The 25,835-nt window shown below is 35.7% G+C and overlaps 2 protein-coding genes across 2 annotated transcripts in view; one reads left to right on the plus strand and one right to left on the minus strand.

The window, feature by feature from the left end:
- Positions 1-556: 556 nt before the first annotated feature.
- Positions 557-10,296, minus strand: LOC149422183 (threonylcarbamoyladenosine tRNA methylthiotransferase). Its single transcript, XM_089633644.1, has 7 exons — positions 10,030-10,296; positions 8,642-8,816; positions 7,539-7,696; positions 6,624-6,890; positions 5,555-5,720; positions 2,275-2,382; positions 557-1,163 (listed from the first exon to the last, which is right to left on the minus strand). The coding sequence occupies exons 1-7, from the start codon at positions 10,208-10,210 to the stop codon at positions 557-559; spliced, it is 1,662 nt and encodes a 553-aa protein (XP_089489770.1). The 5' UTR covers positions 10,211-10,296.
- Positions 10,297-13,111: 2,815 nt separating this feature from the next.
- Positions 13,112-25,835, plus strand: part of Tre1 (Trapped in endoderm 1) — a 94,004-nt gene continuing 81,280 nt past the window's right edge. Inside the window, exon 1 of the mRNA XM_089633647.1 lies at positions 13,112-13,348. The gene's annotated coding sequence lies outside the window, so the exon portion shown is untranslated. The remainder of the gene's footprint in view (positions 13,349-25,835) is intronic.

Consider the following 25,835-nt stretch of genomic DNA (forward strand, 5'->3'; position numbering starts at 1 on the left):
TGTTTTAGGTAATGAATAAATGTAAATCTTGGACACGCACACGCATGCCATATATGCATTTCTTTAAAATTCAATGATGTTACAGCAATTGACATATGCAATAAATATCAGTCTAATCCAATCGGGATTTGGCTCTGTTGGTAGGGTTGTGGACTCAAGTTCCTGGGTAGGAAGGTTCAATCAGATGCACTACAGTAAGAAAACTTTATAACAATATTATTGTTCACGAACAGAAGATATATAACTGGAAAAGGGAGTTTTCTATTGGAAGACAATATTATGGTTCACTAGAAGAACTATAAATATAAAATGGATGAAAATATTACTGTTCACTAGAAGATCTATATCTATAAAATGGATGACAATGTTATTGTTCATTAGAAGATCTATGACTATAAAATGGATGACAATTTTACTGTTCATTAGAAAATCTATAACTAGAAAAAAGAGTGTTGAAAATTGGACAAAACCGGGTCGTAACCATGCAATTACTAGTAAATAACAAAACAAAAATTATTTTAATATTTTTATTTACAAACTAAATTCACATAGAATATCACACAACATTGCACACCAGCTTTATCATGAAAGCGAAGCACAGAACAAACAAGGCACACTTCACTCCAACACTTATAAAGCCGTTACTGTTCTTTAAAGTAATCTCCTTCAGTTCCAAGCGACACCCCGACACCTGGCCCTGCTTCAGGGGCTGGCCGACTCCTGGACTCATGATCTTATCCTCAAGCGGCTCGCCAAACATGCAAAACTTCGAAACTTTAACTATTTTCACCGTTAAAATCTTCCCCATGACGTTTTCCCACCGTGGAACCAGAACTTGTTCGTAATTTATATTATGACTAACGAAAAACTTTGTATCGTGAGAAATGTCTGTTACTAACACTTCTTGAATTTCACCTAATCTATTATCATAGGTAGTATACGAGTTGAATAGTTCCGTGAGTTGCTTGGTCCGTTTTTTAACCTCGTTGGCGGGAATTCGTTGCATTTTCGCGGCGGGAGTGCCCGGACGCGGGAAGAACTGGTTGATGAAGAGACTGGGGAACTTGTACTGGTCACAGAGAGTTATGGTCTCTTCGAAGTCTTTCTCAGTTTCGGTCGGGAAGCCACAGATTATGTCGGTGGCTATTGTCATCCCCTGCACACTGGAATGACAAAAATAATCACTATCAGTCAATATAAATAATTTGATTTGTTTCTTTAGTCCTGTCAAAAATATGTTATTTATTCATGGCTTGAAGGCTTTTACATTTCATATAGATAAATTATTATAGGCTTGTAAAAAGGACATAACAAAATAAAGAGAATATAAAATATATAAGTAGTTACAATATAAGTGTGTAGTTACATTATCATAAAAAGTTATATAAAGGAGTTTAAATAAGTGTGTACAATCACAAGAGTACAAAATAAGTATGTGTGCATGCTAAGTATGTCCAGTATTATGCTGTTTCCTCGCAGGAGTAGGCATAGGACGGGCCGCTAAACAACTCGGTCTTAGCATACAAGTCTACCCTTGTTCACATTCATCCATCGTCTCATACGTACTCTTCTCTTATTCTGACTCTTGACATGGCTCGACTTAAGTATCCGGTTCCTCGGGCATCTTCGACTTATTCTACCATTCACATTTGCGTCATACATTCTCCTTACACTTCTTTCAATGTCATTTATCAATAGTGAAAACATATATTAAACACCAATTGCCTCCGAGCAACGACAATTTATGTACAAACATATTGTTATGGCGAGATTTAACATGAACTTACCTTTCTTTCGTCAGTATGAGAGTCATTACTATGTAAATAATGGAATGAACCACAATCAAATGATTCTAGTGAAATTATTTCTTTCAATAAATACATGAATTCAATATGTACTTAATAATTATGCTCGTTTCTGTCAAAACAAACCAAATTGAAGGTAGGCTGAATAAAGACAATAAGTCAGTAATATTATTATTGGGTTTATAAAAACAGTTTATTTTTAAACAAGTTCTGCTGTGTAATTATTATTACGCGTGACAGCTGTTTCGCCCTCTGAAGGCATTATCAAACTGTTTGATAATGCCTTCAGAGGGCGAAACAGCTGTCACGCGTAATAATAATTACACAGCAGAACTTGTTTAAAAATAAACTGTTTTTATAAACCCAATAATAATATTATTGAATATATAAAAAATAAAAATTAAAATGGAGTTCTACAAATTAAACTTAATAACAATAAACAATAAGTCAGCTTGAACATAACACTCACCGATCCCGCAAATAATTGACTACTCGTTCAAATTCAGATCTGGTGTACTCTCTCTTCATATCAGAGAGAACTTGGTCACTCCCCGACTGCACAGGAACATGAAGAAATCTACAAAAACAACAAAATAAATAAATATTAAAACTAACACAAGAAAAATGTAATTGTTCGTTTGTTCAAAATCTTAAATTTCCAAAGGTTCTTCACCGGTTGCTTTGAAATTTTGACACAAATTTGCGTTCGCGGGTGATTTTATATACCTGTATTATATAGATGTCACCTGCGACAGATAAAAACATGCTTTTTTGAAAAACAGCGCCATCTTTTGGACGTAAAAGCAACACGCGCTATTGTTTCTCTATCTGCACAGACAGATTGAGCGGGGTACAGCTAGTAATGAAATAAATAAATACAATTAAAACTCGGGTCACGTGGTGCTATATCTGTCACTAAACGACAACCCCTATTATGGTCAGATATATAATTTTATAGAATAAAGAATAAAACTAGAAGTGCCGTCCATACAAATTTGAACGGAAACAAATGTTCCATTTAGCCCAATAGCCCAACGCTCTGTCTCACTTACACTCGCCTGATATTGTAGATTTTCATCCCATTTGAATTTTGTAAACACAGTTTTGTATTGTAAATTTAAGCCTCGATAAGGCAAATATTTGAAAACATGCCCACAAGGCATTTCTTGTGTACTTCCTTATTCTATGCATAACATAAACAGATTTAGAAAGAGATAACACAAAGCTTACTATTTGAATTTAAAATTTTACCACAGATGCTCCCTTGACATTTGAAAAAATTCTATAAAACAGAAAACCGCCAAAACAGTTCTTCCCGGTAAAGGTTTGTATAAAACGAAAAAGTCAAGCGAGAATATTTGAAAATATGATTTTTTTGTATAGACCAGAGGGGGTTAAGTCCATTTGCAATGACATCAATGGTACCGGTAAATTAGGTCATCAAACGAATGTTGTATTAATAAAGAATATTCTTTTGCACTTCCCGTGAACTTCAATTAATTTGGCTTTAATCTACACCAGTCTTTCTCAAAGTGGGCGAAAAAAACCCCTTGTGGGAGCTGGAGGCTTTCAGGGGGGCAGTAGAAGGCTCAAAGAAAATTAGGGGGCGTTAAGGAAATCCAGAGGGGGATGTCAGACAAATACTATCTATAAAAATCCGACAGAATCTATCTGAATTAAGTAACAATAGTTTGTTTTACTTCCAAATCGGTTGCAAGTTACTGAACGCTGCGACTTTTTTTAAGGAGAATTCGAGCCTGATATTAATTAACTAACTCGTTGAAATACATCAGATTCATCCTTCACATTAGATAGGTTTTAAATTCAAAGTCTTCTTTTGATAGATATGGATCACACCCTATCTATCCTATCCATATAATAATGCATGCTTAAACATATTTGCAATAACTGTTTTTGCAACAGCAACAAATGGAAATGTAAAAAGGTATGTTAAAAATATGGGGGGCACACAGTGGGCTGAACATCGCCTTTCATAGACATAGAGACTTGAATTTTCAAGGGTATTTTTTTTGGCTAGAAATAGATTCTGCTGATCATTACTATGCTATAAAAATTCGTACGAAGCAATTGAGTGTGCAAATGAAGGAGTCATCATTTTATAAAGAAAAAATTGTATGGCACTGACATTAAAAATGAGGCTATCTCTGGAATCATAAGGTTGACCATTATATCCTTACACACAGATATACTACTATTCATTTGTATTTTTTTGACATACTTCGTATTGTGGCGCAACTTATGATTTTTTTTTTTAAATCCTCAAAGTAAAAAAAAAAACTTTATAATGTTGATGATTCATTTTAATGCTTAAATGCTTTTAGGCTTGCAGTGTAAATAAAATATTGAAAACTAGACAAAGCATACTCACATGTAAAGCATTTAAGCATTAAAATGAATCATCAACATAAAAAAGTTTTTTTTTCAACTTTGAGGATTTAAAAAAAAAAAAATCATAAGTTGCGCCACAATACGAAGTATGTCAAAAAAATACAAATAAATAGTAGTATATCTGTGTGTAAGGATAGAATGGCCAACCTTATGATTCCAGAGATAGCCTCATTTTTAATGTCAGTGCCATACAATTTTTTCTTTAAAAAATGATAACTCCTTCATTTGTACACGCAATTGCTTCGTACGAAATTTTATAGCATAGTAATGATCAGCAGAATCCATTTCTAGCCAAAAAAAATACCCTTGAAAATTCAAGTCTCTATGTCTATGAAAGGCGATTTTCAGCCCACTGTGGGGCACTAGAATTTTTTTAATCTCTATGTGGGTGGTGGTCGAAATAAGTTTGAGAACCTGTGATCTACACGGATGTTAACTTCTTCATTCAATTAAAATAACGACATAGAACTTGTTTTTCTTCATTGCGGCAAATGTCAATGTAATCTACTCAGAAGATTGTCAAACAACATGTCGTATCTGGTTAACCTCAGTGTTTTATAGTTTATCCTTATTTTTTCAATCATTCTTCTTCTTCTAGCATGACTTTCTCTAGGTTTGAGTTCTTAGAACAAGTTGCAGTCAGACAGTTGATAACCTATATTACCTGTAATACCTAGCTCCAAAATTGGTAGATTAGTATGTTTTTATCAATACCGTTTTACCCATTAAGTCTACACAGATAGATCATTCCAGACTTTTCTACGTATCTCATAAGGTTTGGACAGCATTAGCAATGTAGTGCCCAAAAGTATATTTTTTTGACTTTATTATAAAACATTGAATTTTCTCTACTTTCTATAAATATAATATGCGTGTATTATATACGTAAACCTTCCGGAAGAAATTCTCTAAATGATAGTGAAAACTTTATCAAAAATCGTTGCGCAGTTTAGAAGAACTAAGCGCACAAACAGACAAATAGCGACTTTACTTTATACTATTTAGAGATTTATTTTGTAAGATACAATAAGACCAGGAAGCGAACATACCATAGAATAAAGAAGAACACAAGAAGTGCCTTGTGGTGTTTCGTGATCCAAGTATTTGCCTAATAGAGGCTTAAATTTCCAATACAAAACTGTTCACGAAATTTAAATGGGATGGATGGACATCTACGACGTCAGGCGAGTATAAGTTTGACGCAGCGCTGGGCTATTGAGCTAAATGGAAATTCTGTTTCTTTTCAAATTTGTATGGAAGGCACTTCTGGTGTTATTATTTATTCTATGGTGCATACACATAAATATAGTTAAAAGAAATTATTGTAAAGCAGGTGTTACTTATAAACTCGCGGGTGCTGGAAGATGTTGGCCATGCTCTGCAGGTGCTCCAGGATGTAGGGCGGGTTGGTCATGCCCAGTCGGAGTCGGCAACCTTCGGGGATCACCTTCACCAGCTCCTCCAGCAGCGAAGGTAGCGATGTGCCAATGTCTCGGCCATATGTTCCTGGAGGCCAAATATTCATCTTTAAATTGAGCCGCTATCAATAACAACCCTTACGTAAATGGCGATAAATGGCCTGTTTTGATTTATGCAAGAAAAAAACATGGCCAAAAAGTGCCTTTTATTTTATTTTGTGGATGTTCAGGCACAAATATTTTATTTTTTTCCAATAATTTTATAAATAACTTAATTTGCCACATTACACAATTAAATCATAACCGAAAATGGGTTCGTAAGTAAGAGATTTTGAAAAGCAGTTTTCATAGGCCTGTACATTATTTTTTTCTGGACTTATAAAAAATACTCGATTATTTCAAAGGTCAAGATGTATTCTACTCACAGTATTTAATTAAAGCACCTGAAACATTTCTAGGCGACCAAATTTTCAAACCAAAAACACATGATTTTGCATTACTACGTATGGCATCGCCTTAACATTAATAAAGACAACGGGGTTAAGCTCAATAGTTCTTAGTATCCGGTAACTGACGGCTACAGCAAAACTAAACGAAGAAAACTATTTTTAATTATACATACCGTAATACCAGCTCTTAGAGGATTGGAGTTGGCAACACGGTATCTCACCTACATACATACCTAAGCACACACTTTGCCACGTCGATTACACATCTGCCCTGATAGTGGATTGAGCTGTGAAGCAGATTTATGTGAATACCGCAAAAGACTTCAACTGCTTCCTGCTAACCAGAGGTGGTGAGACTATGGCATCCCCGATTACGGCACATTGTAAGGCTGAAGCATACAAGGAGAGTAAGTCCCCGGCTATTCAGATCTGTTCACAGATCAACACGGCTATATTGAGAGTATTTATACCACTTTTGAGACTTGCATAGTTGCCTGGGAGCTATGCACACCGTTTCCTTATCAATTATAATTAATTTTAACCTGTATCTTCACTAGTCAGCCATATCTCGCACACTCCTTCCTCGAAGGACTGCTTGGCACGTTCCACAATCTCCTCAGGCGGGTAGGAGCCAAGTTCGCCGCGCGCGTGTTTGGTCTTGCAGTAGGTGCACTGGTTCAGGCAGCCCGTGTTGATAGCGATGATCTCCACCAGCGGATTTTTGCGCACCTTCGGCAGCAGGAGCGACGCCCCACCCGACTTCTTTCCCTCTTCGTTCTTCTTTTTACCGAATAGGCGAACTGTGTGACCTGAAGAAGAGAGAAGAATATTATGAGAATAATTAACTTTTCTGTTTTCTACATAAGACCGTGAAGGATTACTTCAATTCTGTCACAAAACCATTTGAGAGATAGCTACCCAAATTTGGATTCCACCGCTAATGCCCTTGTGCGATAGATACTTAAATATGGGTAGCTGAAGGTATCTGATTTTTATGAATTAAAATAAATTTATTTAGAATTTTCCGCAATCAGCTAATAATCGCTAGCTTGACTAAGCTCCTATAGAATACCAAAAGATGTCAAGAACGTTCCTCTAATGAAATATTCCAGTTTTGTATCAGCAGTCTGCATGTAGACGTAATTTCAAATTGTTTTCTAAAAATTACATCATAAAAGTTGCATTTTTTTAAATATATATTATGTCTATGTATCAGACATTTTCAGTAGACCATAGACAACATATAGAAACAGTGATATTCAATATTGCCCGAAATAAGTACGATATGGGGCAATTTCCTGTCGGTAACTAACATACAGAATTCGTAAGTTTATAAATTTGACGAGTATAAAGTATAAAAAAATATAAAAGTATAAATTAACTAAAACAGTATAAGTATAAAAAGTATTAAATAATGTATATAAAGGTAGATATAAAAAGTATGAAAAAAATAAAACCTTTGAGGGTCTCTTCTACAACTTCCACGATGCGGTCGATCTGCTGGACACCCACAATGCTCAGCCCCTTGAGGTACTCGGCCCGGGGCATGCCCTGCGGCACGCATCCCGCCACCACCACGTGGCGCCCCCGCGTGCGCCCTAGCTCTATCTCATTCCTGAAAAGAGGAAAAATTATTTTAGCATTTCTATCACGTTTTTTTGTCTGCATTAGGGTATGTCTGCTTTTTTGTCACTCTACTCCATTATTCAATGAGAATCGACGGTCAATTTATAGAATGAAAGTTAAAGTTTAATTTTTATTAATGACTGTTTAAAAAATATAAAGTTTTGTAGTTTAATCACAATCCTCCTCACTATGTATTCTTGTTCAGAGGCTGGTTGTTTGTTGGTGGTACATCATGATTTCCTCATCTTCATGTTTGTTGGATGTCTGTTCCATAGAAAAGCCTATTCTCACTAATCTATTTCACAGATTCTATGAAATAAGAATTTCATAGATTCTATGAAATAGACCATAGAAAAATACAGGTGAGATCACACCAGGGGGGTATAACTCCGATCGAAAATTGGAACTGAAATATTGTGACGTCATATGATTGCCTAACTATATACACCAATGAAAAACTCTGAAAGTCTATGGAATAAACTTTCATAGTTTTTCATTGGTGTATAGTATAATAAGTAGGCTCCGAATGAGAATCTTACTGTCTATATATTGTTATATCTTTGGTTTTTAGGACCAATTTATTTCATACAAAAAGCCCGAAGATATCGATCTAGTGAGTGGTTTATTTATGGATCACATTTTAACCTGGGAATGTTTACCTCTCTTCAAAAGAAATAAAATGATAATAATACTATGTAATTAATCCTGATGACTATTAAAATGGTCAGCGAGAGCAAGCTAGACGGCGGTATAGTAATTAGGCATGCGACGATCTACTGAATTTGACATAAGAACAGCGGCAAATTATAAAACTTGATTTTGTGTTTTCAACTAGTAAAAATAATGGCATTATATAGTAGTTGTCGGATAATCAAATAGTGGATTACTGAGAGTTTACTGTATTTTAATTTCTTGGAATATTAATAATACAGACCTAAAGTGATCTTCGGCAGGATTTTTGACGGTGCATGAGTTGAGCAGCCAAAGATCAGCATCCCACTTCTTTTGGGTCAGTTGGTACCCATAGGCCGCCAGCTGCCCGGCCATGTACTCCGAGTCGGAGCTGTTATGGGCGCAGCCCCAGGTCTTCACATAGATTGTCTGTGTTCCTACAATATTCAAATAGATACATTGATGAGGTAAATATAATTTACTTAACCACTGCACTTTTAATTTTTAAAGGCACTGATTTTTTAAATTACACATTGTTTCAACTTTTTTAATTACTACAAGAAACAACTATTTACGTCGGGAGAAATGCTAAGATATGCATTTAAGTTCAATTTTTTATTTAATTAAAGCTCAAATTTTCGTCATTTTGGATTTTATTTAGTAATTATTTCCCTAACAAGAAACAACTATTTATATGCACTAAATAGGTTATGAAGAACCTAATTTATTAAGTTTGGTTTCATTAAGTAATTTATGCATATTTAAATTGAAACGAAACTTTTGCGAGTGTCATATACAATAAGTCCAAAATGGCGGGAAAGTGATTGTTTTATAAGGTACATTTTGAACTTTGATTGAATGAAAATGGAATCATATAGCATCTTTTAATATCCATCCCGACCTAAATCGTTGTTTCTTGTAGTAATTATCCTGAAACAAACAACACGTCTCATTTTTGTTGTTTGTTTTTGGGGTGTTATGCCGTGTTGCGCTAACTCATTCTTTAGCCGACGTTTCGGACAGCGTTGCAGTGTCCATCATCAGGGCGGATCTACCGGCTCTGCCCTGATGATGGACACTGCAACGCTGTCCGAAACGTCGGCTAAAGAAGGAGTTAGCGCAACACGGCATAACACCCCAAAAACAAACAACAAAAATGCTTTTGGCCGTGAGAATCTAAAAACTTACCCAACACGTCTCATAATCTGTGCCTATTAAAGTGCGGCGGTTAGATAAACGTTTACTTTTATTTTTATTAGAATAAGTTTAGTCAATTCTTCTATATTATTACTAATAAATTGAGACAGTGTATAAGAAACTGATTAAATGATGACAAAATAGAAAATAATAGAATGATTAAAATGATGAAAAAATGATCCAACCATTAAATTATCTTTCAGGTGAATTTATTGAAAATAAACGTTGCTATTTTTTAAATACTTAAATCTTAATGTAAAACATCCAGCTAACATTTCATAAAATATTTATACAACAACGGTTGGATCATATCATAACTCCAATGCCGGTAATTTCAATAACGCTGCGTATTACTCAATAACCGGAATGTTGTTGTTGACTTTCGTTTGTTATGACGTTAAAAATACTTTAAAAGTCTACGTAAATGATTTTTAAAAATCCTCAATTGAATACCTGGAATAACACTCTCCAATACATTTTTCTCTCTAAAATTACAGTCTTTTTCGATGTTTTGGTTCTTTCTCGATCTAACTGTGACAGATTTCTTGCTACTGTATCGCTCCTTGGGAGTTATGTCCTGTGATAAAACCAAATCTTCGATATCATCGATACCGTCTATCCAATTATCTGCCATTATTGCTTATAAATTGTAAATAATAAATTATATAAAGCAATAAATGAATAAAATATTTTCAGAGATAACGTCAAACGTCAAACCACAAAACATAACCCTAAAATATATTTTCTTTTTAAATTTGACACGTGATATTTTTAGGCTACAGAATGCGTATTTAGCCGGTCGTCATATTAAGTGTTATTTTCATTACAAAGGGGATAATTTTGAGCTTAACTAACTGAACTAATTAACTAACCATTACCCTGTTTTACTGCAGGAGTAAGCGAAGAGGATGGACCGCCAAACTTGGTCTTGACACACACTCTTTGCCTCATTCACATTTATACATTGTCTCATACATACTTTGTTATTTTGTTACTCGGTTTTGTTACTTTGTTACTCGGTTATTTTGACTCTTGACATGGCCCGACTCAAGTATCTGGTTCACTTGATCGTGCCAAGTCTTCCTCGGGCGTCCACGACTTCTGCTACCATTCACACTCGCATCATATATTCTCCTTATACTCTTTTCTTCGTTCATTCGCTCTGCATTCCACATCGGAGCGTCCCTTTCATAATCTCACTCATTACGCTTACATCAGCCTGGCATTCTTTGTAAATCTCCACATTTCTCACATGCATGGTTTTACCACATATACGCCTCAGAGATTTCATTTCTACTGCATTCAGTCTACTTTCATCATTTATGCTTTCATCCTTCCTCTGCAAGTTCCATGCCTCACTGCCATCAACTTTCCAAAGAAAACTGGACTATGGGGTTTCACAAAGGGTTTTTGAAAGTTTCCTCTTGATTGTCTTACCACATCATGACCACATCGTTAGTTCTTATTTTTGTTGCCGATTATTGGTAATTATGTTGGTAATCTTCTATGCTGTTTGGTTGATTACTTTGTGGAATGAAAAATAATTTTGGAAAAAACTTTAGTTACCTATCTTATATTTTTATAACGTTATAAAATGCATTGCCGAAAAATATGCGAAGGGTTGTAAAGCAAATAAATATTTCATTTTGTAGTTTTTGAGCGATGACAATCGAAGTATCGAAGAACCATATTTGGGATTCGGGCAGCTGTGCTTGTCTAGGCAGGGATTTTCAACTGTAGTAAAAAATAATAGAAAAAACGTTGATCGATATTGCTTGTTAGGTTAGTTTGGTAGATGTGTTATGTAGTTTAAACTGACTCATTTCTCTAAAGGCATGATCTTAGGATGGCTTCCATTTGTGATTGATTATGATTATGTCTTAGATAACAACTTCTTTCTGCAATTTCTAGATCAACGTAACTATTTTTAGCTTGCAACGTAATTCCATCATGAGCTTATTACGCTTTGAAAGATCCAACGTATTTGTCGAAGATAAGTATAATAATTATTCAAAAAAGAAGGCTTAAGGCATTTATTAATTTAGAGGACGTTTTTTCACAAATATTTTTTTTGGTAATTAAATTAAATTCAAAAGTTACCGACTCCGTAATTAAATTGGCAAATATATCGGTCACAGGATTCTTAACCTCGACTTATCTCAACAGCTTTTTTTTAAATGTGGAACCGCACAAGAGTCCCAACTGCTTCTTAACGTCTACGGGGTATATTGTGATGCTGAAGGTAGTGGGGAGGGGAAGGAAACGTGAACGAGGAAGGTGGGGAAGTACCTGGCTATTCAGATCTGGTCACTAAACACGGCCTAAACCGTTTCAAGCCACGATTCAATTCTGAGTGGTGGTCTTACACCAGGGCGATACTGAGAGTATTTTCCACTCTGGAACGTGCCGCAAATATGCTATACATTATTTTGACTGAGTAAATTATAAAATAACTCAAAATATTCACATAAAATTTACATCCGCAACCCGGGATTTGAACCTGCGACTTTCGGCTTGCTAGTCGAGAGCCTTACCCCTCGACCACGGAGGCCGTCTAAAATGCTGTGTAAAAATAAATATAATTCTGACGTCTTTGTATAGTTTGTTTGTTTCATATGAGGGGTACAATTGAAAACTTATCACAAAAAATGAAGAAAAAAAACAATACATTCGATGTTTGAAAGCAGAAATACCACTTTTCCACAAAAAACAACATTTTAAAAGGGATTATACGACAAACCACTGCTTTTAAATTTCAACCAATCAGAATCATCCTTTCAGCTTTATCTTAAATGGCCGCTGTTGTTGTGCACCACTGTGCATTTCGATGGGCTGCAAAAGTGACACTTTGTAAAATCTGAAAAGGCAAAAGTGCAACTGCTTATTTTATTTACTCCAATATTTTGGCCATGGTGGAAAAAATCGTAATTCTTTGTTGAATGTAAGAGTATAGAATGGTAGTAACTAAAACATAAAACAAATCTTTTCAATAACTAAAATAACAAAGGCGAAAAAACATTTTCGTGTTTTCTGAAAAATTTGTAAAAGTTGTAAGTGACTAGTTTTCTTGTATACCTCTCATATATTATAATATCCGTAGTAATACTTATTGCTAGTTGGTAATTTCTCATAAATTTTGTACTTTATCTATAGGTTCTGTTATAAAAATAAAATAATATAAATTAAAAATATATATACTCCAACGTCTACGACGATAGTCCAAACCAATATTTTTTGTCGTATTACGTTACTTCGTAAATAATATAAATAAAATACTGCCACCCCGCAAAATTTATTCCTAACAACCCCTGAATATTTCTCGCCAAACTTGGCGGGGTGTTTACTTACTACAAAAAACGCCCTTACATCAAAAAGACGTACCATTTATTTATTATTTTTCTGCAATTCATTGCTTTTGTGATGAGTTAGCCATATTTTATGCGCCCACTGAAATTGAGACTCGACGCGCTCAATTCAAAACATAATGTTGAACATCATTTTCAGTCATACAAATTTAGTTCATCGGAGAATTTGTCGTTGGTTTGTCGTGCTTTACCGTTCCTTCTTTCGTATTCTTCCATTCTTCGTGTATTTATTGCAAGTGTTTATTTCGCTATCTGTAAAAAATAATAAATAAATGAACACTTAATTAATTTAAATAAATTACGGTTGTGTCATTTTACAAAAGTTTACGTTCAGTTATAAATAAATTAAAAACAGTGTTTTCATTTAGTATAAACTTTGAATGATCAGTTTACAAGAGTTTAATTCAGTAAGTAATCAAGATAATTATTATATATTTGTAGGTATATATATTTATGAGACTTGATTTCTATAGAAGTGCAAGTAACAAATTATCAACCTGATAATGATTTTGAAAGTTTTACATTGATACCTCATTTTTTGTGCATTATTGGTCCGTTTAAAAATCCCACCAAAACTTACCGTTGTATAAAACATAGGGTAAATATTTATTTAACTGCTGAATTTTATATATGCACAGATTGTGGAAATTACACTTAGCTTCAACTTAATTACTACAAAAACAACCTATTTACTTCGGGAGAGACGGTAAAAGATGCATTAAAATACAATTTTTATTCAGAGTTCAAAATTTCTCGTAAAACGATGATTTTTTTATGTTTGGAATGTGGATTGATACTTGCGAAAGTTTCCTATTATCTAAATACCCTAAACTACTTAATTAACCCAAACTAAGAAACTAATTACGAAATAACCTATTCTGTGCTTGTAAATCTCTAAATAGTGTAAAACAAGTCACTATCCGCGTCTGTCTGTTTGTGCGCTTAGTTCTTCTAAACTCTGCAACGGAGTTTGATATGGTAGATTACTAGTAGATGTATAATGGAATAATTGTTGAAACGATGTGTAATTTCCACAATCTGTTCCTAAAAGTGCAGCGGCTAGGTTAATATTCACTTTTGGTTCTTTGTTTTATAACCTAACAATAAGAAAAAAGTGTTACTATTATTTCAGACGTTTAAAAGACGCAAATTATAACCCGTTAAAGTAATTTTACTATCTTAACTCCTGACACAAGTTTAATTTCAATAAAAAATTTACCAGGACATTTGTTATTTTCATCTATATTTTGAATGTATTATTAAATGTACCTATTACTATGTATTTATTTTCATGTTATGACAACATTGTTCTTTCTTGTATTTATTTGAATACGTAGGTACTAGGTACCATGGTTTCTCACAGCGTTTGCTATTGCTTTTACATGAAATCTAAATATTTATGTTTTGTCTCATTAGTCTGACGTCATTTATCATAATTTAAACTGAAAACTACTTAATTAACCGTTATCATTATTATTAATATTAATTGAATGTTTGTTAACATAACGTTATTTGTTGTGGTTAGTTTTGATAATATAGGAATTACCCACAGACATATAATATTCATATGTCTATGGAATTACCCTATTTAACAGTTCAGTGGCGTACAATCAAAGGGGAGCAACCCTATTCCAAAACTGGCCCATTTTAGTAAACACTACCTGACGTGTACCCGGGGTTGCTAGACTTTTCTCTACTTTCTATAAATATAATTTTGCATGCATTATATATATAAACCTTCCGAAAGAAATTATTTGAATGATAATGAAAACCCTATCAAAATCCGTTTCGTAGTTTCGAAGAACTTTATTTAACTTAAGTTTCATAAAGTAGTTTAACTTATTTAACTTGAATGACCTTGGTTATATTGCATTTTTTAAATTTTGCCTCAACCACGTATAATTAAAAAAGCAGTGAGCTTTGGCGTCATGAATTTTGCACAGCTTTTTCTGTCTGGAATAAAACAACGCAGTTTATATTTATGGGTACCTATGTACATTGTATACCAACCTACTTATTTCAGCTGTTATGTCATTTCAAGGACATGATATTTAATTATTTATTACTAGCTGACGTATACGTGTTATCCTTATGCTACGTATACATACGCGAGCCGAACTGCCGAACTGAACCTCAACTTATGGGAAAGGAATGAAGCAACCGCAAATGGCGCGAAACGCTGCTTGCAGCTGCTTCGTTCTTTTCCTGTAAAGCTGCTGCCACACGCAAAGCTCACATCAACAGATAATATAAAGCACAATAGCGCTCGCCATACAATCCCATACAGACCCGACACACGTAAAAAGATAACGCGCTATAAGTGTGGTTCTGAACTTGGCTAACCGAATTTATTTTACGTAACCGCTCCCGACGCGATATTTGAAAAGTTATGCGTCCCCCTCTCCGCCGTAAAAAGGAGAGGGGGTCATTTTAATTACGGAGCTACCAACTAAGTTCCGTGTTCCCTTTGACAGCCATGACATAAGCAGCCTAATAATGCATTTCTTATTTATTATGTTAGCTCATATCGTCATGTGTGCTAGTAAATTTAGAAACATAAAAAAAAACTTTATTTGGCAAACATACTTAACATATATTTAAAATATAAATATAATCAATATTTGAATTTGAAGTAAACAAATTTTCGCCCTTTCAAAATTAATCATATTTTTAACTCAGTATTTTTATATGGTAATATCATTCGGTTTTTTGATAAAGTTGGACGGCCTGATACCTACATAGAGAAGCTTCTAGTTTGTTCGTTTGTTGATTGTTTTCGATTGTTTTCCTGGGTAATCTGGTTTGCTCTCGTCAGCTCTCGTACTCTCTTCTCGTTTCCTGCCCTGGTGTTGGTCCTTGCCGCCTTTGCCTTCGACATTTTTGGAAATCGACGTGAGCTTATTTTACAATAATTTATTATATGTCGATTTCCTCGATCGGCGTGCGAACTGCGAATTTCCTGATTCGACGGAGAGGTTATGTCAGGTTATGTGAAAATGCGCTATTTACGCGCAGATTGTTTAAAATCTAAAAAGTTTATAAATAGCATTTATAATTATATAGTCAACTGAGCACTGCTGGCGGCATCATCATCTGAGGATGAGCTGTCCAACAGATCCAGCAATAGGCGACAAGTATCATCCATTTCGAAAACGTGCTCAAGCTGTCAGTAAGTAAAGTTGTCACTTTGACAGATGAAATTATGTTCCTCGGCCGCTCTCGAATTCAACTGACCCCCTCTCCTACCATAGGAAGAAATATTTGATAGCGTCGTGTGTCGGTAGAAAAGATGATGCGCTGTACATTAACTTTTGATGTGAGCTTTACGTGTGGCAGCAGCATAATTCGTTTCTCGGTTCGCAAGTGTATACTTACCATAATGCTACGTATATACGTGAGCATACGTATACATACGTGAGCCGAACTGCCGAACTGAACTTCAACTTATGGGAAAGGTACGAAGCAACCGCAAAACGCAGCTTGCAGTTGCTTCGTTCCTTTCCCGTAATTCGTGGCTCGGTTCGCGTTTAAGTGCGCAAATGTATACTTACCATTATGATATAGACATATACCGTTGTAGACTTTTCTGTAGGCCTTTTTAAGATATACAATTCCGTAGTACATTATTTTGATGTATCTTATAAGGTTTAGCCAACATTAGCTATACAAGCGCTTGAAAAAAATTTGCCTGTTACAAAACATCAACTTTTCTCTACTTTCTATAAAAATAATATGCATGTATTATATACATAAACCTTCCGGAAGAAATTCTCTAAATAATAGTGAAAACCTATCAAAATCCGTTGCGTAGTTCAGAAGAACTAAGCGCACAAACAGACAGACGCGGATAGCGACTTTATTTTATACTACACGATAGTAATTAACATTCAAATTACAATATAGTAAGAAGAAAGAAAAGAAAAATTATAAGATTATATACTCGTAAGTAAACAGGACAAAAAATAATTAACATAAACAAAGTTAATGAATGAAATGAATATTAAACAAAAACTGTTATGCAGTGACCTCGTTAAAATATGCATTGCTAGAGTGTTCAATCAGTACGGCTTTATATTTTTACTAGAAATAATAAAAACATCAGCTAACATAGCATCAATAGTGTGTAATCTATTTATAACAGAATAGCAACCTAAAACCGTAGTATAATTGTACAATAATACATATTAAGAAACTTTGATATGAAATTATACTATATTTGATCACATATTAACTCATATGTGTTCGACCATTAGTAAAATATTCACACAATGTGAAACTGGAACCAACGATTAATAATATTGCCTTTAAATAAATGTGCAATATTTTGTTGCAACGTTTTCAACAATGGAGGATTGAGGGGTATTGGAAAGGGGATAGAGGGATTCCGCATGTCACCGGGTATGTATTATGTAAGTAAGGGATAACTTTTCTATGTTGAAAAATCGCAGAGGGTTGATGCTTTCAATTTGGCCACAATATACCGATACCCTTATTATTGCTAACCGAACCATTAATAATTTAAAATAAAATATACAACCGGTTTGCTGCTGTAAATATTGCAATAGGATCCCCAATATCTACCGTACCGTACGTCATAATATGTATATTTTTTTACAGTCTGACAAATTGTAAAAACTAATTGAGAGAGTTACAATAGTTTAATAATAAAAATAATATTTGGATGATTTGTATGTTATATTGTATTTTTGTGCAAAATCATCTCAAGGGCGCTGATTAGAAACTTTAAATGGCAACATCAATATCGAACCCTCCTACGTAAACTATCGTAACCCACAAAATGGGAATCAATAAAAAAAAAAATATGTAAAAAGTTTTTTTTACACTGTCATTTATCGTTACTCCTTTGTGCTGTACAAATATACTATAATACAATGTGGTGTATGAACAAAAAATACTTTAAACTGCTCTCCTTTTGAAGATACGATAGTTTACGTAGGAGGGGTCGATATTCGATATGAGTTTACCACTTTAGTAAACTATTACATTTTATTGTCAAATTGTACATAACTATAAGTTATTCTTAAATTATCCTTAAGTGATATGTACTCTCAGCATTGCCATGGTGAAAGACTACCATTCAGAAATGACTGTAGCTATGTTTAATAGCCAGGTACTACCAAGCATGTTGCATTAAAACGAAAGAGATGCACAATACCAGAATGTTATTTTGAATACACATAGTAATTGATAAAAGTATTCTTTCTTTATTATATGAAGAAACGACGTAGATAGATTGCAACTTGAGAGTTTCTACCTTTCCCTAAACCATGTTTTTAGTTTTTAAATCCCAGCTAAACCTTATCGCATCTATGCATCGATATAGTTCGATGTATCTATGAGTGTTACAACTCGAAGAAATCCTAATCAGTCCCTAATCGTAGTTTTACGGATACGCTTTGTTGTTCCAAAGTAAAACCGTGAAGTTATAAACAAATTTTAAAATTATTTTCACCCGACTGATAAGAAATAACGAAGAATTAGGCGAGTTTATGTTTATGTGTAAATTACAAACGTTGAGTTAATACCTAACTTTTTATTATTAACGTTCTCAGAAACCTAGGTAGGTACATAATATTGAGGGTTATATTCATCCCAGAGGCGCCTCATGCTTATGTGCGATGTGTGCTGTGCACACGCGCGGCCTAACCCAGGGGTAGACCTGTTAAATTTGTTTATGCGGCTGCCGTTATTTATAATTAATTCAACAATATAACAAGTAATTAGACTCCTAAGGCATATGTGTGCTAAATGTGCCAATGTTTGGATAATGTCTGGCCGATATAAGCGACGGACTGAGATAACTAGTTAGAGACTAGTTAGAAGAATCGAAACCACGAAGGCATTGGCCTGAATTCTGTTTATTCGCTTTTTATATGTGTTTATTGCGTAAATACCCGGGTCCAGTGGCACTATGGTATCCCCAATTTGGTTATGTTGTGAGGCTGAAGGCAGTGAGCAGGGGAAGGTAGGGAAGTGCCTGACTATTTCGAAGTCTTCACCGAACTCGTCGAAAGCTATTTCAAGCAACTTTTGTATTCTGAATGGAAGTCTTTCACAAAGATTTAACCTGGAATATGTATCTACCACACTGTTTCCAAATCTTGAAAGTTTGCCATATCTGTCTCGTGGATAGTAATAATTATTATTATTGGATAATTTGTACAGTTCCGTTTTTGTTAAAAAATCACCACAAGGGCGCTGCACAAATTTGACTTCCTAGGCTTTCTCTTATTTTGCCCAGATACAGAAAACATAATTAGATGGCAGGTCACGTTAGAAAAACACAGTTTTATTAGAATTTTCTATTTCCCTTGGACTTGGACACAAAGTTTTTAAACCCTTATCTTTCTAAAAATTATCTCTATACATTTGCCGAGCCGAAAAAACCGAATTATACATTGATATCTCTGTGAAATTATATGATATTCTCTCTGGAAAAAAAAACACTCCGAAAATTATTACACTGATATGAAAATAATTATACACATTGTTCTGTCATTAACATATTATAGATTTGAAAAAAAATCGCTGTGATTATATAAATGATATTTTAGACAGGTGTCGACAGATTTTTGATTTATTTGGAATAAGTTATGCTTAGTTAAATATTTTCGCTTTAGCGCTTTAATTACATTCTTATTTACATATCTCCCCTTAAACCATCTTCTTCTTCTTTTGGACAATTACTACGGAACCTTAAGCTTGGAGATAATTTTAGATACAATATTAAAAACACTGTTCTCATCGTTTGATTTTAAAGTGGGTATTTTGATGTGTACTATTCTAGGATCACATATTATAAATATATTTGTTCTTATTCTATTAGGGCCCTCTCCTATCGAAGGTTGACTATCATTGGTTAAGATTATACTCAATATACTCACAGACACAAATACTTCCTTTTACGATTCTGCCAAAGTATAACATCACAACTGCCATTCTACAAACAATTTTTAATTTTTCTTTGGTGCATTCTTCACTCATATACAGGATGGGGCGGTTCGCTTCATGCACATATAAAACCTTTACAAATAACTCAAAATTATATCATCAAAGTTATGTATAGTCGGAAAAGAACATTTCCAACAGACGAGTTATACAAAGAATCTAAACTATTCTGTCTCCGTAAACTATTTATTTTGCAAACTATGAAATACATCTTTAAAAACAAAAATAAATTCGAAATAAATGAAAACAGAATCAACATTAGAAATAATAATGTATTTTATACTCCCCAAACGAACACAAAACAAATGCAAGCACACTGCAGTTTCATTGGACCTCGTACTTTCAATCTCTTACCGAAAAATATTCAAGTGATTACTAAACTTCCTCAATATGTAAAAGAGTTAAAAAATCACCACCAAAATCAAATACACTTATCGTCATCTACTTACACGACTAAATTTGGAAATAACTCCTTACAATACATTGCACAGAAGCAATATAACGCATTACCTACTAATCGAAAACTTCCGGCAACCAACAAAAAACATTGGCAAAAGCTCTTAAAAGCTATTTCCTCAGCAGTTTTATTAATGACTGACACATTCTTTCTTTGGAACTCCAAAATAACTTCTGCGATTATTTATTTGAATGTAATGTTGTCTTTCCGAAATGAGTTTTGTAAACTCACTGGGAATAGTACATTATAAATTTGTTATTATTTTGTAATGTATCTTGTAATAAATAAAATAAAAATTGCAACATTAACTATTTCATACTTGGGCGATATTTTTTTCGCACCCATCACTGCGGCCCTGCAGCATTTGCTTACGAGGTTTTTGGCGTTCTCCCATTAATAATGGCGTTACGCACCTGGCGGGTTTTATTGTTTTGCCAATGACGCGTACGTCGCGTATTGGATGTTTATGATTACACTCGCCTTTATAAAACAAATAATACGTAGTTTTAGTGTAAGAACACTCATCGGGAAATGACAGGTAAAAAAACATATCCGCAATCTGCATGCATTCTTATTGTCCACATTTCTAATTGAAATTGATGTAATTTTAAAATACTTGATTAGTTTTAGTCAATTTAATAAAATCCTAATTTTTAATGTATGATTAATTAAACATTATTGTTTATATCATACTTTAACAACTCGTCTGCTAGAGGTTTGGATTAGAACAAATGGATACATAATAAAAATGTATCATTCTGTCTTATTTTAATAGTTAAATAGCTATTTCAGCGCTCCACGCTTAATATGAAAATTACTTTTTCGAGAATCTTGAAATTCCTAACCAAAAAGCTGTGCAAATTTCATGACACAGTTAAGTTCACTGAGAAGTAAATGATGATATTAATTTCATATAACTTCTTTCTGAATATATTATTATTTTTATTTTTTGGTAACTAGCTGAAGTCCCGGCGTTGCCAGCGCTTTACAAAGAAGGTGATTTTTCGAAATTTCATGTAGACAATGACAGTTTGTTCAGTTGTTTGAGTAACTGGTTGTTCAGATCTGCTCACCAAACATGGCTAAAGCCATTTCAAGCTTCAAGTTTCAATTCTGAATGGTGGTCTTACACCAGGGTATATTCCACATTCGAACCTGCCGCAAATCTTAATATACATATAAAAAAATCTCGTGTCACTGTGTTCGTACACGCTAATATCCGAAATCACAAAACCGATTGTGAATGTGTATGGTTGGTTGCTTATTTGATTAAATTGTGTTATTTCACAATTTACTACTAATATAAAATCTACATATATTAAAAATCTCAAGTCACGGCGTTTGTGGTCGCACTCCTCCGAAACAGCTCTACCGATTTTTATGAAATTTCTTATGTATAATTGTTAGGTATGAGAATTGGTTGTAAAGTATATTTCATACCGTTAAGTGATTAGGATATCCCTATCCAGAAATTTTTTTCTGCTTTTTTTGAAAAAAATATTTTTTTATTATTTGGTATCAAAAAATATCTATAAACTTATATTTTCACCCTCCTACCCCCACCCTACCATTTTTTAATCGTGATTTTAGTATTTATGAATGAACAAATATAACCGTCGTTCATATTTCAAACACGACGAAATTATTTAATAGTTGTTGAATAACAGATGGCGCTGCGTTCGCCTCCTCGAACATTCATCCACACATGCGCAAGTCATTCACGAGAAGCGTCGCGACATTTTGACATTTCATTTGGCATTTTTATGTATCACAACGCAGTGCGTGCATAATTTTGTACGATTTATTTTAATTTATCTATTTGTGTGCGTGTATTACAGTGAACAATGCAAGCAAGACGCAAGGGGGCCAATTTTGGGCCGTCGAACGAATAAAGCAACAAACTTGCAAAATAGTAGAGCAGAAAGAACAGACATACAAATCCAACAAGATACCGAAAATGTGCGTGTGAGCATGTCGGAATTGCGTAAATATCAATCTCAAGAGGCACGAGCTAAACGAAATCATTTTTTTTTGTTTATTTTTCGGCACACCATGTTTTTCACATGGACAATTATAATTGGCATGTTCTCGCATGGTCAAACCATCGAGCTTTTTTGTGTTATCTAAAGACGGACTGGCAAAAAATATTGTTCACTCTATTGCTCTTCGAAATTAAAATTGATTTTCTTTATTTCATTTTACTTTAGGATAAAAAAATGGATTTTTTTCACTTTTCATTTAACTTTTAAAAGATCGAACAATGAATATGTCAGTTACTTTAAAGAAACACATTGAATTAGGAAAATGAATGGTTGGCGTTTTTTTGTTTTTATCGGCGGTCATCGTCTTCAGTGCTCCTTTCATCTTTCTGCCATAGATCCCATCCCCACAAACTTACAATACATTCGTTATTTTTTATTTAATAAACGAAATATTCACTATAAATAATTTATATGGCAGAAAACGTTTGCCGGGTCAGCTAGTGAATATTTGGTGTACTAGAGTGCTAATATTACAAACAAATGCATTATTGATGTTGTTGTACCTAAAAATTGATTTTTTATGTTTTTTTCAAAAATTCGATTTTTATATGAAGATTTTCAGGAAATTTCAGTTTGGCCGTGCGCCGCACGGATTTCCTGAAAATTTTCGAACAAAAAATCGAATTTTCGAAAAAAAAATATTTTCAGCTACAACATCAATAATGCCATTTTTGTAATATTAGCACTCTAGAACACCCAAAAGTCACGAGCCGCCACTGCTAGCAATATATTATATACTAGTGGATCCTCCGCAATGCTTCGCGATTGCTAGTGTCTTTCTTGGGCGCCTCTGACTTCTTCTACCATTCACTACTGTATACCACAATGTTTGTGGTATACAGTATATACATACAGTCACCCCAAGTGGTTCGCTACGTTTGGTGACTTAGCAGGGGTGCCCGGGTTCATGGGTTAAGGTTTGCCCAGGTCTTGGTGGCGGGTGCGTCGGCCCACCTTCTGCGTGGCGGGCCGGTTGGGAGATGCTGGTTTTTTTTTTTTTTTTTTTTTTTTATAGTGAATACCTCACAAGAGTCCCAACTGCTCCCGTCTGGAGCCAGTGAGACTATGGCATCCCCAATTGGGGGATGTTGTGAGGCTGAAGGTAAGTGGGGAAGGGAAAGAGGAAGGTGGGGAAGTACCTGGCTATTCAGATCTAGTCACTAAACACGGCTAAAGCCATTTGGAGCAACGTTTCAATTCTGAATGGTGGTCTTACACCAGGGCGATATACTGGTAGTATCTTCCACTCTGGAACGTGCCGCAAATATACTATATATTATTTGAATTAATTAATTGTGAAATAACACAAATTAATCAAATAAAATTTATTTGCGCACGCCGGGTTCGAACCCGCGACCTTCGGAATGGCAGTCCAATGCGTTACCACTGGACTATGCCGGCCGTCAGGGAGTCAGAGACCAGGGTTAGGGTTGAGGGAGACCCTTTACAACCGGTTACCGCTTTCCGGGCCGCTCGATAGTACAGGGGCCCGACCCTCAGGCTCACGACTAAGGGTGGGCTGCCCCATCAGCGAGTGAAAAAACCCCGCCACTGCTGTTATGCCGGTTCGTGACCGGAGGGGACCCAGCAGCAGCGTTTGGGGCGCATTGGATGCCCTCTCCAGCCGGACTCTCCCAGCCTATCGCCTAGCACCGCAGTGGGTGGGCTGGAACCACACGCTCATCACTCCTGGACAGCCTGAACCCCAGATTCCTACCCACCCCTCATACCTTTCCTTTCCAGACCTTTCCTTTCACCTCCTACCCTTATAAAAAAAAAAAAAAAAAAAATTCATGAACATACAACACAACAATTTTAACATCGTTACAGCGGCGAGTAGCAGGCGTCCCCGGTGCGGGCCAAAACTGTTGGTAAATTTTGCCAACATTCGCGGCCTGCACACAAATTTAAATTCCGTCCATCACCATCTTTTGTCCCAACGTCCCAACCTTCTTTTCCTATCTGAAACTCAGATAGCCGACCTGCCAGACTCCTCCTATCTGGACTGCCCGGGCTTTACCCTCGCAAGCAAATTCCGACTGAAAGGAGGAGTCTGCCTCTATAGTCGAGCTGACGTCAACTGTGTGCGACTATTGAGTCTGGAAAACTCCAGATTCGACGTAATGTGGGTGCGCGTCAATCTTGCCAGTACGGCAAGATTCTACGCATGTCTATACCGCTCACCGAACCATAGCGAATCAGACACTTCCGAGCTCTTCAAACATTTGAGCGATACTATTGATGATCTCTTGCCCCGCTACCCTTCGGCCGAGTTTGTTGTTCTGGGGGACTTCAACGTTCATAACGAACCATGGTTGAAGTTCTCAGGCCCAACGGACTCGGCTGGCCGACAGGCGGAATCCTTTGCCATTTGCTACGGATTAGAGCAATTGGTTCAGGAGCCTACAAGGGTTCCTGATGTCCAGACTCACCGCTCCAATCTGTTAGACCTATTCTTAACTACTGTGCCACACGGTTATAAGATTGACGTCACAGCGCCTCTGGGATCATCTGACCACTGCCTAGTGACGACATCAATCCCCGTTAGCCTCAGACCAACCAATGAGAGGCTGAGGAGAAAAGTGTGGCACTATAGGTCAGCAGATTGGTTCGGTATACGGGCCCATTTCAACGCTTTTCCGTGGTCAGCTGTTTGTTTTCGGACTTCGGACCCTTCAAGATGTGCCCAGGAGATTGGTGAAGTCATCAAATCGGCGATGGATGGCTTCATACAATCGACTACTATAGAAACTGGTGTGGGCTCAAAGCCGTGGTTCAGTCGACAATGCTCCGAAGCAGTTCGACGAAAAAACGCGGCTTACCGAGCCTACAACACATCTCGAACGCCCGAAAGCAGATCAGCATACAACAAATCGGCAAAGGAATGCAAGAGAATCATCAATAGGTCAAAATTCGAACACGACCTGCAGATCAGCAAAAAGCTGGCTGCCTGCCCGCATGGCAGCAGAGCATTCTGGTCGCTTGCGGGCTCAATAGGTCGAAATTTTTGCAAACCCAGTTTGCCACCTCTTACCAGACCTGACGGCTCACTAGCAAACACCGCCACCGAAAAGGCTAACTTATTAGGGAAAATTTTTGCGGAAAACTCGACCCTCGACGACGGGGGTGCTGTTCCGCCGTCGGTTCCTCACTGCGGCTTCTATATGAAAAAGCTGAGGATCCGGCATCGGGATGTACTCCACGTCATACGGGGGCTCGATGTTAACAAAGCTAGTGGACCTGATGGAATACCTGCCCTGGTATTGCAGAGGTGTGCTGCGGAAATAGTTCCAGTTTTGACAAAGCTCTTCAAAATGTCCCTGAAGTGTGGCACTGTGCCCTCTGGTTGGAAAAAAGCGGTAATTCACCCTATTCCCAAGAAAGGTGACCGCTCCAACCCGGCCAACTACCGCCCCATAGCGATCA

The sequence above is a fragment of the Hesperophylax consimilis genome, chromosome 7 (genome assembly GCF_061612785.1).
Source record: "Hesperophylax consimilis isolate HC1 chromosome 7, BYU_Hcon_1.0, whole genome shotgun sequence".
In the NCBI taxonomy this organism is placed as follows: domain Eukaryota; kingdom Metazoa; phylum Arthropoda; class Insecta; order Trichoptera; family Limnephilidae; genus Hesperophylax; species Hesperophylax consimilis.